The 13,233-nt window shown below is 47.2% G+C and overlaps 2 protein-coding genes across 4 annotated transcripts; one reads left to right on the top strand and one right to left on the bottom strand.

The window, feature by feature from the left end:
* Positions 1 to 32: 32 nt before the first annotated feature.
* DFFB (DNA fragmentation factor subunit beta) lies at positions 33 to 7,330 on the top strand. 2 transcript variants are annotated; one of them, XM_077931466.1, is made up of 7 exons: positions 33 to 118; positions 2,542 to 2,668; positions 3,179 to 3,367; positions 3,917 to 3,996; positions 4,547 to 4,717; positions 6,147 to 6,247; positions 6,604 to 7,330. In XM_077931466.1, exons 1-7 carry the CDS (start codon positions 116 to 118, stop codon positions 6,821 to 6,823), a joined length of 891 nt encoding a protein of 296 aa, XP_077787592.1. In that variant the 5' UTR covers positions 33 to 115; the 3' UTR covers positions 6,824 to 7,330. The 2 variants fall into 2 exon arrangements, with proteins under 2 accessions (XP_077787592.1, XP_028596269.1); XM_028740436.2 differs by lacking the exon at positions 33 to 118 and adding an exon at positions 1,601 to 1,932.
* Positions 7,331 to 8,775: 1,445 nt separating this feature from the next.
* Positions 8,776 to 12,925, bottom strand: C7H1orf174 (chromosome 7 C1orf174 homolog). Of its 2 annotated transcripts, none has more exons than XM_028740438.2 (3): positions 12,752 to 12,925; positions 11,412 to 11,915; positions 8,776 to 9,493 (listed from the first exon to the last, which is right to left on the bottom strand). In XM_028740438.2, exons 1-3 carry the CDS (start codon positions 12,764 to 12,766, stop codon positions 9,383 to 9,385), a joined length of 630 nt encoding a protein of 209 aa, XP_028596271.2. In that variant the 5' UTR covers positions 12,767 to 12,925; the 3' UTR covers positions 8,776 to 9,382. The 2 variants fall into 2 exon arrangements, with proteins under 2 accessions (XP_028596271.2, XP_028596270.2); XM_028740437.2 differs by lacking the exon at positions 12,752 to 12,925 and adding an exon at positions 12,628 to 12,748.
* Between the last annotated feature and the right edge of the window lie 308 nt (positions 12,926 to 13,233).

Below are 13,233 nucleotides of genomic sequence, written 5' to 3'. Positions count from 1 at the left end.
CGCGGCGACGCTCTGCCCATTCGCCTCTCTACTGCTTCGCACCCTTTCCGCCCCTGCGCTGTTAGGTAGAGGAAGGTGCTGCGGGAACACAGAAATAATAATAAACAAATCAGTTATGGTAATGTACTCATTTTATTTATTTAGAACCATTTATATCCCGCTATTTATTTATTTTTTAATCGAATTTCTAAGGGTGTACACAGTCTAACGATCAACACACGCACACATTCACACATACACGAAAGGCTTCAGTTTTGGAGACAATCCTTGCTTCAGAGCAAGGACTCAGGCTAAAAAAAATACTGTATACTAATCTAGCAGAAGTCCGCCTGATTATTCCCCGCCCCCACCTTTTGCTGGAGGGGAAGGAATGGGGAGAAATCAAGCCCGATACTACGTAAGGAAAGTAACATTTTCAGTGGCAGCAAATTTAAATAGCAACCAGCTATCGATATCAAATTAATAGGGACCTGAGTTATTAGCTGTCTGCTCTTAAACCTGCTCAATTTTATACATGTTTCTCAAGCAGCAGCAATGATATTCTTTGAGACATTTTAAGTGCAAAGCATGCTCTAGTGCTTTGGTATGGATGTTCGTTGTCAACATAGAAACAAAAAAAGAGAGAGCCTGCTGGATCAAGCCAGTGGCCCCTCTTCTCCAGCACTTGTCATCACAGGGGCCAAATCCCATCTGATGTTGACACTTGATCTTTACACCAGCCTCCCCCTCCTCCTCTGCCCTCTAGGGAAGAATGATATACACTGGACAGTCAATGCATTACTTCTCAGGCTGATCTAACTCACGGGGTTGTTGTGTGAACAAAAAAAAATGTAGTGGTGATGGGGGACCTACAATAAATATTTTCTGACTTTGGGATGAAGTAATTCATAAGGGACGCGGGTGGCGCTGTGGGTAAGAGCCTCAGCGCCTAGGGCTTGCCGATCGAAAGGTCGGCGGTTCGAATCCCCGCGGCGGGGTGCGCTCCCGTCGTTCGGTCCCAGCGCCTGCCAACCTAGCAGTTCGAAAGAACCCCGGGTGCAAGTAGATAAATAGGGACCGCTTACTGGCGGGAAGGTAAACGGCGTTTCCGTGTGCTGCACTGGCTCGCCAGATGCAGCTTGTCACGCTGGCCACGTGACCCGGAAGTGTCTCCGGACAGCGCTGGCCCCCGGCCTATAGAGTGAGATGGGCGCACAACCCTAGAGTCTGGCAAGACTGGCCCGTACGGGCAGGGGTACCTTTACCTTTACCTTAATTCATAAGGAGCCTCCATAACCCAGCCCGCGCATTGCATTTAAAAGCTCCGAGAAAGTATACTTGGCAGTACGACTCTAATATTTTCTATCTCTATGACCAGCTGGGGGCGGAGCTTTTGATCATGCCCAAAATACCTTTCCACGCATGCGTTGAAGGGCTGCACCACTCCTTCAGCTAACATGGCGAAAGCTTGCGGCAAAGGAGTGAGCATGCGCATTGGGAATGACCAAGCCCGGCCGTTTTTATTGAGGCGGGAAAGACCCTTTTGCGCATGCGGCTTAAAGAAAACGAATAAAACAGATTTGTCAGCTTAGATAAGGAAGTACTGTATTTGGTGCTAAGGTAGCATTGTCCTCAAAGTAGACAATTAATCATTTCCTTAAATCTTTTCTTATCGGTCGCGGATCGATGTTGACCAATAAAAATAATCTCCTATTCCTTTAAGGGAGGACAGAGGCGGGTCCTAACGCTTGACAAGCACTTCTGTCGACTAATCAGAGCCCCGCTCCTTTCGGGGCCGAGACCCGGAAGGCAGGACCTGTGGGTTCGAGTCCCGCCTGCAGCGCGATGGCACCCAAAGCGTTCAAAATCCGTAGCCTCGGCAGCGATCGAAAATTCGGAGTGGCGGCAAGAAGCCTGAAGGAGTTGCTCTCCAAGGCCTGCGCCTTCCTGCAGGTGCAGTTGAGGTGGTTGGGTATGCAGCGGGCTTTAGGACCGCCGCGGAAATCATGTGCAAGCAGCGGCCCCTGCTGGAGCCGCTGAGGAACTGCAGGTGCTCAAGTTGCTTAATAGAATCACAGAACTGGAGTTGGAAGGGAATCCGAGGGTCATATAGTCCAACTCCCTTCTTTAATCCAGTGAAGCGGGGTAGTTTTTCCCAAACTTGGGCCTCCACAGTTTTTGGACTACAACTCCCATCATCCCTAGCTAGCAGGACCAGTGGTCAGGGATGATGGGAATTGTAGTCCACAAAAGCTGGGGACCCAAGTTTGGGAAACACTGGTTTAGAGCAAGCAAACGATGGTTTAGGGTGGCATCTGAACAAAACCCCAGTGCTCTGGCTAGGATGAGGCCACCTCCTTGCGGAAGCTAAGCAGGTTGGGGACTGAGGACTGGATGGGAGACCACATACACACCACCTTGGGTTCTATGGCGGACGAAAGGCGGGATATAAATATAAGAAAAGATTAAAAGTTGGTCTGGGGAGAGGGCTGGCGGGGGAATCTTCCTGTGTCTTGTGACGGCTGCCCTGACTCCATGTGCCTTGTGTCACCTTCCCAACAGGTCCCTTACACCGACTGCCGGCTGTGCTTATATGAGGATGGCACAGAGGTGACGGAAGGTTATTTTCAGCATATTCCAGATCATTCGGAACTCATCTTGCTACCCCCAGGAGAGAGCTGGCATGGCTGTGAGTAGGACAGGGAGTTTTCTTCTATTCTGCCGCCTGAAAACATCCACCGTCCTCATGCATTTTGAGTGTATGCACATAACCCAGCCAACAAATATCACATAGCGTTGTATGAAATTAATAAATTATGAAATAATATTATTAACTGGGAAATTTCCGTTGTTGGTGAGCATGCACATTTTCTATGAAGTAGACATTTTCTCTTTCTTCCCTTCCTTTCATGAATTACTGTAATTGGTTGCAACACAAATATAACCATGTTGACTCAGATAAATCCAGGTTTGATGCATTCAGATTAGTCAGATATTGCAAATGCTTTGAATGCTTGAGAGCTTTTTGAAAATGTTAAGCGTTTCATTATTACTGTTAATACTGATTAAAAATTAATGCTAATTACTGATTATTTTCACAACCATTAATAATAATGTAAAATATTATCTTGATTAAAGCAGGAACAAGCAACCCTGAATAATTTTGCACACACCCTCCCCCACTCTAACAACCTTGCAGATGTGAGCGAGATCCAGCGGTTTCTTGATGCCTTTTCCAGCCGAACGGACGATGTTATTCGCGCAGCGCAGGGGCTGCTCTCTGACGAGGAAGCCCCCAAGAGACGGAAGCTGCTGGCTGACCTCATTCAAACTCTCAGTGAAAATATTTCAGGGGAAAGCAGAGAGGAAGACGGGAGATGGTTCGAAGGTGAGCTCTGCCTCGGTGCCGACACGCCCCTTAAGGAAGGTTGTATTTTTCTTCTTATTCTTTGCTAAACATTACACGTTTCATATAATCACAGAGTTGGGCGGCACCCCAAGGCTCATCTAGTTCAACCCCCTGCGACGTAAGAATCACAACTAAAGAATCCCTGACAGATGGCCACCCAACCTCTCTTTAAAAATCTCCAAGGAAGGAGAGTCTACTACCTTGCAAGGGAGTCTGTTTTGGGTGTGTCCAAAACCCCTTGGAAGAGAAAGCCCAACACAAAGCATTGATTCCTGCACACCTCCCAATCTCAGCTCATGCAGAGATAGTGACATGATCTTGAGCCAAAGGCCTGAAATACTCAGGCCTGCAATACATAATCTGGGACTCTAACCACTACACCACACTGCCTGTACAGGAGTAAGATCAAATAGGGGTTCTTCGCCCCACACCTTGGGTATTAAAAAGGCTTCAGAACTGCTTTCAGAAGAAGGGCCTGTTTTATAGATGCGGGTAGAAGGTTAATGGGGTTTCCCCCCTCTCTCCTAGGGGTTGAATCTCGCTTTAAGACGAAGTCCAGTTACATGCGCTACAGCTGTGAGAGCAGGATCCGAGGTTACATGAAAGAGGTAATGCATGTTTGATGCAGCCCATAGTTCACCTTTTAGATGCATCAGTTATCACTGTGAGGGCCATATGGAAGAAGCTAGTAAAAGTTTCAAAGGTCATATTTAAACAGTATTATAATGATTATAAATGGCAAGTTGCTGGGGAGTTACACAGTAGGGGACCCTACTGGACACAGGACTGTCCGATTACACACACAAATGTTTAAAATCACAAGTCTGAGGGGGTCTTATGTGGCACAAAAAAAAAACATTTTTTAATGATTTTGGGGGCAGAGGGGTTAGCTACCTGTCTTACACTTTCATCTGCATTTTTCTTTTAGTCAGTGGATTCCACTCAGCTTAGTTGTACTCAGAGCAGCCTCAGTGTAGTGAATGAACATGACTAAACTGGACCCATTCATTTCAATGGGTCACCTCTGAGTAAAACTTAGTTGAATACCACCCAATGAATTTGTGAGCCACCTTGAAGACCCATTGAGCCAAACCATAGGGTAGGAATCCTCAAATACACGAATAAGCCACAGCTTTGTTTGTTTCATTTTAAATAAAGGTCGGCAACTATGCTTCCGCACTCCACCCGGCCGTCCAAGCTAAATTCAAAGAGATTGCGGAAGAGATGCTGTTGAAATTAAAGTCAGAGAGGTACAATGGCTGTTATTTTGACAGAAGAGAAGACAAGAAGGTCTGCCTTTGCACGCCAGAAGGCTGGTTCTCTTGTCAAGTAAGTTTCAAACTAGTTTCTGGTGTTGCAAAACTGTGTGTCCATATCCGGTTGTCTTAAAAAAAAAGAGAGTTCTAACAGACACAGGGCAGGGATGGGGAACATTTTCCAGGCAGAGGGCCACATTCCCTCCTAAGTTACCTTTGGGGGGCCGTATACTAGTAGGTCGGACTTCTCCCTTCCCCCAGGCAACCAAGAAAAACACTGGCCACCAACATCCAGGGGTTCTGACCTCTGGGCCAGCTGCCTAGACTTCTGATGAGGTCAGCAGATTCACCCGCATGTTCAGAAGAGTGGGAAGGGAATCCATGGCGGGCAAGAGGTGAACCTCCGACGGCAGCAGTGTGAGTGGGACAGAGATGGAGACAGAGCAGGCGCTACCCTTGGCAGGATTCTCTCTTCAGCCTCTGAAACCTGGCCTCCGAGCTTCCCTTTGTAGGGCTGGGCAGAGCTGGATAGGCCCTTGCAGTGTCCCACCTGGCTTAGTTCTCAATTGCATTTCTTAGACCAGAGGTTTAAAACTTCTTTGAGTCCACGTCTCCCTTCACCACCGACATTCTGCAGCAACCCTGTGGGGCTCAGAAGCCCAGTTATGTCACATCTTGCCTGCAGAGCTGGCAGCCTCTCACCCTTTTTCAAACACCCTCCCTTGTGGAGCGTTCCCTCGGCCTCCTTTCCTCTCCCCTCTTCTTGGGAGTCCTCTGGGCAGCTGCCACCACTGTGCCTGGTCTCTTAACTGTCCCCTCAAAGAGAAGTACCTCCTCACAGTGCCCCACAGGGGCCTGGGACTTGTCTGTCCATTCCCAACAGCAAGGGCTGGCGGATTGGCTGGGTGGGCTCCCTCACCTGCTTGCTTGCTTGCTCCAAGGCCCCAGAGGCACCATTCACCTGTGGAGCTTGTAGCCAGGGCTGCAACAAGCAGCTGTGCAAGCCTTTGGGAGGCAGAGATGCGAGAGGGCACCAGGAGGGAGGGAAGGGGTTCAGAAGCCAGTGTTACCTGTGGTACCCCTGAGCATCATTCAAGGCACCCCAGGGTGCCAAAGCACAGTGATTGAAAACCACTGCCTTAGGATTTAGGACTCAGGAGACCAGGGTTCAGATTCCTCCACTCGGCCTCAAAGCTTGCTGAGAGTTGCTGCCTCTCAGCCTAACCTGCTTCACAAGGGCACAGGAGGGAGCTGTGATCCTCATTCCATGACACCCTGTCCCCTTGCAGAGATTTATTTAAACTTGTTTATTTTTATGTAAATTTATGTATTCCCTCTTCCCCATGAACTCTTAGCTTCGGTTTTTATTTGGTTTGATGTTTTTATTATGTTTTTGGATATGCTGTAAGCTGCCCAGAGTGGCTGGGGAAACCCAGCCAGATGGGCAGGGTATAAATAATAACATTACTGTATTATTCTTTCATGCTGCCGTCTTTCCGCAGGGCCCTTTTGATGCAGAAAACTGCCCTAGCCAACACTCCATCAATCCGTATGGGAACAAAGAGAGCAGAGTCCTCTTTAGCACCTGGAACCTCGACCACGTGTAGGTACAAGTGCAATATCTGAACGGGCATTTCCTGCCGTTTTGGAAAGGCAAAAGGCAGCCTGATTTCTTCCGAATTTGGGGTTGGACAACCTATTCTAGCTTAGGGGCTGTGTTGCTAAGCAGGCAGCCTTCTGGGGGCCACATTACAATGCTGGGTGGGGCAATGGGTGTTACTTTAAAATGAACTTGAAAAGCAACAGCCCTGAGCCCTGAGATTCAGGACTCAGAATTCTGCTATTTCCCCTGGGTTGGCACAGAACTTGCACTGCCTTGGGTCCCCAGGAAACATTTATTTCCAAATTCTGAAAAAGGCTCTAGATATTAACATCCACAGGGCTTGCTTTCTGTTTCAGAATCGAGAAGAAGCGGACGGTCCTCCCGACGTTAGCAGAAGCTGTAAAGGGTCGAGACGGTAGGGAAGTGAACTGGGAGTACTTCTACCAGCTGCTGTTTACCGTCCATAATCTGAAACTGGTGCACATTGCCTGCCACAAGAAAGCCTACCACAACCTCAGCTGTGACAAGAGCAAGATCTACCGAAAACGGAAAGGGGTCCACAAGATCCGGAAGTGACCCCCCCCCCCCCATTTGCCAAGGGACTGACTTCTAAGTTGTGGGTTGATGTAACTTTTTCCTGAGCACTTGGGTGGGTGGTCTGGCAGACGAGCGTTTATTTTGCGGAGTCCCAATGCCTTCTTGGCCCTTGACCTCAGTTCCACGTGCCAGTCTCCATCAGGAGGAAGGGCACACATTTTTGAACTCTCAAATGCTGGCGACTCCATTGATTTCCCTGATGTGGGTGCCTATTGGCCAGGGCCCATGCCGTCACCCAAGTCAAACAATGGATTCTTCTTCACATCCTATGGGGATTTTGCAATGTTTAAATGGAAGGCTCACTGTTTACCTATATGAGTACTCGGTGTGGCGGAAGTTCCACCATGCAAAGCGCGGGGAAGCCCTAAATCAAGTAGTAGAAACAGAAAATGGCTTCACTGCCTTATGTTTTCTGTGCCATTTTCAGCCTGGCTTATCCTGCAGTACTGCAGAATGGAACATGAAAAATAAGAAACCAATCACATATGCTGGAGTCCTTCATTTCAAGCCCAGAGCCTGTAAAGCCCTGATTTTATTTCTGTAGCATATCTAGCTCTCCTGTCTAGTAGAGTCCTAAGCACGTCTGTTCAGAAACAAGTCCTACACATTTAGGACAACTGTATGCTCCCCCCACACCAACTTCCCCTTCACGCCAAGCCCTATTACCTCTTCAGCTTCCTCCCAGTCTTCTTCCTCATTGTTGTCCCACCAATCCCCTGGCTCTGAGCCTTCTTCCCTTGGGGATTCCCCAGCTGGTTCCTCCCACCATTCCTTTGCGTCCAACAAGTCCAGGACACCAGGACACAAGAAGTGTATCACATGCAAAATGTTGGTTGCTAGCCATGGAAATAGAAAGCAGAACAGGGATTAATGCAATGAGCAGTGTGATGTCACACAGACAACTGGTTCTCTAAGCTGTGTGGGATAATGCTTAGAGCGACGGGGGTCAAAATCCCCACTTGGCCCCTCTGGCTGACCTTGGGCCAGTCGCTGCCTCTCAGGCTAACCTACCTCACAAGGCTGTTGTGGAGATTGAATAAGGAGGGGGAGAACCATGTACACCACCTCAAGCTCTTTGGAGAAGAATCTGGGCTATAAACACAGTAAATAAAATACCTCCCAATTACTTTTAAGGAGGGGGGGGCAGGAAACAGAGGTGGTTTCCTTTCAATTTGACTCTAAATCAGGGGAGGATACCCTAAAGCCCTCCAAATGTTGAGACTCCAGCTCCCAATTTAGCTTGTTTGTACAACCAATTGTCAAGTATGCTTTGAGTCCAGGAACATCTGGAGGGATGCAGGTTAGCCTAACTTACTATAAAGAGCTAGACAGATTAGTGGAGGAGAGGATTATCAGCTGTAATTAGCTAAGGCGACTAAGAGGAGCTAAACTGTGAGAATGCCGTCATTTCCAGATGCCCATTTGGAGGCACCCAACTTGCTGCTGTAAGACATTTGAACAGAGCAGCCTTCCCCAGCCTGTTGCCCTCTAACTGTTGGACTACAATTCCCATCATCCCTGATCCCTTGCTGGGTGGTTACTGGGAATTTATAGAGCTCACAACATCTGGAAGGCTGGATTAGATGACACATCTATTATCCACCAGGGCTCTTCTATTATTTCTCAAAATCCTCTGCAATAGTCTAGGCTTCTATGGCAGATCAAATGGGGTAGAAGCTTCCCTGAGGTAGAAAATTTGGTAAACGCCCCCCCCCGCTGCCCAGCTTAGCCCTGTGGCTCCTCAATTTCTGCACTGCTCCTCCATGCTGTGTTTTCCTCATGTGCAATAAAAATTAAATAAAATCCTGCCAACACAAATAACACTGTCATTTGGGAACTACCCGACAGTCTTCCGTTCATTAGGAGCAACAAAATCCAGAGAGATTTCTCTTCTCTGGCATCAGCCGCTTTGCAACATGAACTACCACAACTTAAGGGCTCTATAAATTGTTTTTAATTAGTTCTCTACTAAGCTTCTGCCGTTCCAGGCCGCTGCCTCGCAACCTGGGTGATCAGCAGTGCAAGAAATACTGTAGGCAAAGTGGATCGTTACCTCTTTGGAAAAGGAGGCTGGAGGGGATAGTCATTCATACTGGAGCTAGCATCTCTCACTGTGCCCGAGAGATCCTGCAAACCCTCCTCCCAAGCTTGCTGGAGCGACCCCTGAGGTCTAAGAGCCTGCAGGAAGTTGCGAAGTGACCCCACAACTCCCACCTTCCAAGCTTGCATTCTCACAGGAATCAAGATACTGACTTGTTTCCCCCACACATGCTGCTTCTGGGAACTCTTTGCTCTTCTCCCCTTCTGGGAGTCAGGAGTTGTTCGTAACAAGTGCTGTCAAAACTTTCTGCTGACTTTCTGCCTTTGCCTCGCACGCAGTCTGTGACTTTGCCTCCAACATCAGAACTGGGAGGGTTAACTTTTTCAGAAAAGAAGATGCACTTCTCTAGAAGATGCAACAGCGGTGGTGAGATGCACATTTGCGTCAGGGAAAAAGAAATGGCAGCTACTGAAGGTGACCGGGTCAGTGCTCGGTGCTCAAGCGACTTCTTCCTTTTCATCGTCGTCATCGTCCTTGGCTATGAAGTGTCCCTTTCTCAGCTCTCGCCTGCTGGCAGACACCCGGGAGAGAGGATGGGCTGGGAGGTCCTAGGAAAGGAACAAGCCAAGAGCAGTCTTAATGCATGGGCCAAGGTTGCTTCAGACAGACCACTCGGGGCCCTGTGTGACTCCAGCTCCCATCAGCCTCAGCCAGCATGGGATCATGGGAACTGTAGCCCAACAGCATCAGGAAGGTACCATGTTAATTATTCCTAGAACGCATGAACACCCGGGACAACTGATTAGACATGTAAAGCTTCTGGAAATTGTGAAGCTGTGGAAAAGAACTGTTCCCCCTCCATTCTCCCCCTCCCTGGGAAATTTTTTTGGGGGGGGATTGAAAAAATATCTTCATTTTTTTAGACCCTTAATGGATCAAAGTCACTTTGTTACTTTAGGAACATGAAATGTATTAAAATGTATAAATTGGTTTGCCATTAAATTATCGTGTTTGATATACCAAAAATGCAATTTATTCAGCCAATGATTACAAACTGAATTTACTTTTTAATTTCCTAAGAAAAATAAAAGTTAGAAATGGAGCTACAAGCTGCTGAACTGCAAGGAAACTGTTTGGCATCTCTTTCATTCTGCTGGTTTATGAGGACCAGGCAAATAAAAACAAAAACTTAATATTTCAACAACATTTATAGAAACACAAGAAAATAATTATCTATTCTTGGTTGTATTCAGCTACGTCATAGTCATGAGTAGATCCACTGAAATTAATTAACCTAAGATATGCATATGACACAACCTTGATGGCAGAAAGTGAGGAGGAATTAAAGAACCTTTTAATGAGGGTGAAAGAGGAGAGCGCAAGATATGGTCTGAAGCTCAACATCAAAAAAACGAAGATCATGGCCACTGGTCCCATCACCTCCTGGCAAATAGAAGGGGAAGAAATGGAAGCAGTGAGAGATTTCACTTTCTTGGGCTCCATGATCACTGCAAATGGTGACAGCAGTCACAAAATTAAAAGACGCCTGCTTCTTGGGAGAAAAGCAGTGACAAACCTAGACAGCATCTTAAAAAGCAGAGACATCACCTTGCTGACAAAGGTCCGTATAGTTAAAGCTGTGGTTTTCCCAGTAGTGATGTATGGAAGTGAGAACTGGACCATAAAGAAGGCTGATCGCCGAAGAATTGATGCTTTTGAATTATGGTGCTGGAGGAGACTCTTGAGAGTCCCATGGACTGCAAGAAGATCCAATCTATCCATTCTGAAGGAAATCAGCCCTGAGTGCTCAGTGGAAGGACAGATCCTGAAGCTAAGGCTCCAATACTTTGGCCACCTCATGAGAAGAGAAGACTCCCTGGAAAAGACCCTGATGTTGGGAAAGGTTGAGGGCACGAGGAGAAGGGGACGACAGAGGATGAGATGTTTGGACAGTGTTCTTGAAGCTACCAGCATGAATTTGACCAAACTGCGGGAGGCAGTGGAAGACAGGAGTGCCTGGTGTGCTCTGGTCCATGGGGTCACAAAGAGTCGGACATGACTAAACAACAAGATAACCATTCAATGGAACTACTTCAAGTAGGACTAGCATTGAACACCACTTTATGTCTCCCTCAGCCCTTCAGTGTCAAGCAGACATAAAGCACCCATTTCCATAAAAAAGGGAGCAGTCAAGTGAATGATGGGGGGCAACTTAAAATTTAGCTCATGAAGCTAGATCATAATAAGGAGCCAAAAAGCTCCCTCGTCCAAATTTATTAGTTGTCCCAGAAGTCCTATAAAGACATATCTTTTGGGCACCCTTGAAATTATTAGCTGTGATGACTATGTGACTGTTTTTAAATGTTTTTATTTTTAAAAACTTTTTCTTTCTCTGGTTTCTTATGGGCAGGACATACGTTTAATAAAATAATAATAAATAAGAATACGAGGGCTTACTCCTAAATGAGTGGGATTTGGGTTGCAGCCATAACCCCAAGCTTCCTTCTGCTGACCCCCTTCCCCTACCTGCATAAACGCCACACTGCCAAAGAATCGGTCTACCGGCAGTGGCTGGTTGCTGTCCTCATTCAAGAAAATGCTGTTGTCCAACTTGAAGCCTTGACTCAGCACCTCTGGCTCCATCTCAGAGTCATCCGACAACTGAGTTCCACAGCTTTCCTCTTCCTCCTCTTCTTCCTCATTCTCTTCCTCCACATTCTGGACACGGGGCTGGAAGAGGGCTTTGCCATCTGTACCTGGCGCTGATGGCTTCACACAGAGGCCATCATCTTCAGCCTCCAGCATCTCTTCAGCCGTCTGAGGAACCTCCTTCCCTTCGCTTTGCAGCATCATCTTGAGGTGTGGAAACTTCACGCCTGAGGCGGCTTTATCGGCTGTCTCTTTTGGGAAGAGAAGGTGGCTCGTGCCCGCACAGAAATCGACTCCTTGTATCTCCTGTTTGGCCAGGCTTTTCTTTTCACATTTTAGCTTCTTTGAAGGACGTTTGTCAGTTGCTTTGCGTGAAGGACCCTGTTTAGAAAAAAAAAAAAAGCCAGAGACTCAAACCTCCACATCAAATTGATGATAAACAGAAAAATGAGTTTCAGTTAGCCCAGAACAGAGATAGGAAACTATTACTCGACTCTCAGGCTCAAATCCCACCCAGCTCAGCAATGATGCTCACCGGGTAATTCTGGGCCAGTCCCTCTCAGCCTTGTAGGGTTGTTGAGAGGATGAAAGGAGAGAGAATTCCATATGCCCCTCAGAGCAATTTGGAAGGAATGATGGGATATCAATGACAAAATAATTTTTTTCTTACTAACCATCATCTCTACACCAAGCTCTTACAAAGAAATCTAAGATTCTGCAAAGCAAATATAACAGATCTATCTATCCAAGTTAAGCCCATATGAAAATCATGAAATCTTATTAGAATGGAGTAGTGGACTTAAAGAGACAGCAACACAATAATTGGACTTGGACGCCATAAGGCCTGGGTTCAAATTCCCCTTCAGCCACTGACACTCTGGCTGATCTTGAGCCATTTTCTCTTGGTCAAGCCTACCTCACAGGGGTGTTGTGAGAACCCTTCATTGGGAGAGGGGTCACCCATGTGATCACCTTGAGATATTTAGGGAAACGATGCAATAAGAACACATGAAACAAAACCTGTTTATTACTAACCCCGGCGACCAATTCACACAAACACGTGACAATTATTTGCATAAATTAGCATACGCACAACGGGCAGCCCTCTATGGTGAAGCATCCCTAACGGCCACCGCCAACCTGCAACTATTTAAATATATCAATATATATTAGCATATGCAAATCAGGGTGGAGCAGAACCTCCACCTTCGACTCACACTCCCGGCCCGCATGGAGAAGAAGGTCTGTCCGCAACCAGGTCAGGTCCGCCAGGCACCATCACCAACTTCCGGCGGCACGCAGAGCTACTTCCGCAGCCTCCCCGCAGGGAAAACCGCCAACCAAGATCAATATTCGGGCTCCTTCAGAAGTCACGGCCGCCATTTTATTCTGTGCGCTACGTCACTCCGCCCCCAGGAAAGCGAGATCATCGCCATCTTTGTTTAAGGCAGCGTTGCTCAGAGACAAAAATCAAGCGTCTCCAGTCTCTTCTGTGTTTCACCCCACTCAGAACTTATAGAGATGCCGCCTTACCCTCGCCGTCCGTCTTTCTTTTACTACTATTAACGACGAAACCAGGACTTCAGGAGGTCACACTGAGGAAAGAACGGACATCTTTTTCGAGGGCAACCGTGATGTCTGGTGACGATACAGGAAACACAGAGCCACAAAAAGTATAGAGAGACACGATCTGAATCTC

This window comes from Podarcis muralis, chromosome 7, assembly GCF_964188315.1.
Source record: "Podarcis muralis chromosome 7, rPodMur119.hap1.1, whole genome shotgun sequence".
NCBI classification, from domain to species: domain Eukaryota; kingdom Metazoa; phylum Chordata; class Lepidosauria; order Squamata; family Lacertidae; genus Podarcis; species Podarcis muralis.
The sequence above is the reverse complement of the archived record's forward strand: the minus strand, read 5'-3'. Positions and strand labels throughout refer to the sequence as shown.

Coding starts and splice junctions, on each gene's coding strand:
- C7H1orf174 (XM_028740437.2), bottom strand. CDS start 12,654: ATGCTTCACCATAGAGGGCTGCCCGTT. Junction 11,916..12,627: donor ACCATAGAGGGCTGCCCGTT/GTGCGTATGCTA, acceptor TTTTCTAAACAG/GGTCCTTCACGCAAAGCAAC. Junction 9,494..11,411: donor GCAGTGTGGCGTTTATGCAG/GTAGGGGAAGGG, acceptor TTCCTTTCCTAG/GACCTCCCAGCCCATCCTCT.
- DFFB (XM_028740436.2), top strand. CDS start 1,825: ATGGCACCCAAAGCGTTCAAAATCCGTAGCCTCGGCAGCGATCGAAAA. Junction 1,933..2,541: donor AGGCCTGCGCCTTCCTGCAG/GTGCAGTTGAGG, acceptor CCTTCCCAACAG/GTCCCTTACACCGACTGCCG. Junction 6,248..6,603: donor ACCTGGAACCTCGACCACGT/GTAGGTACAAGT, acceptor TTTCTGTTTCAG/AATCGAGAAGAAGCGGACGG.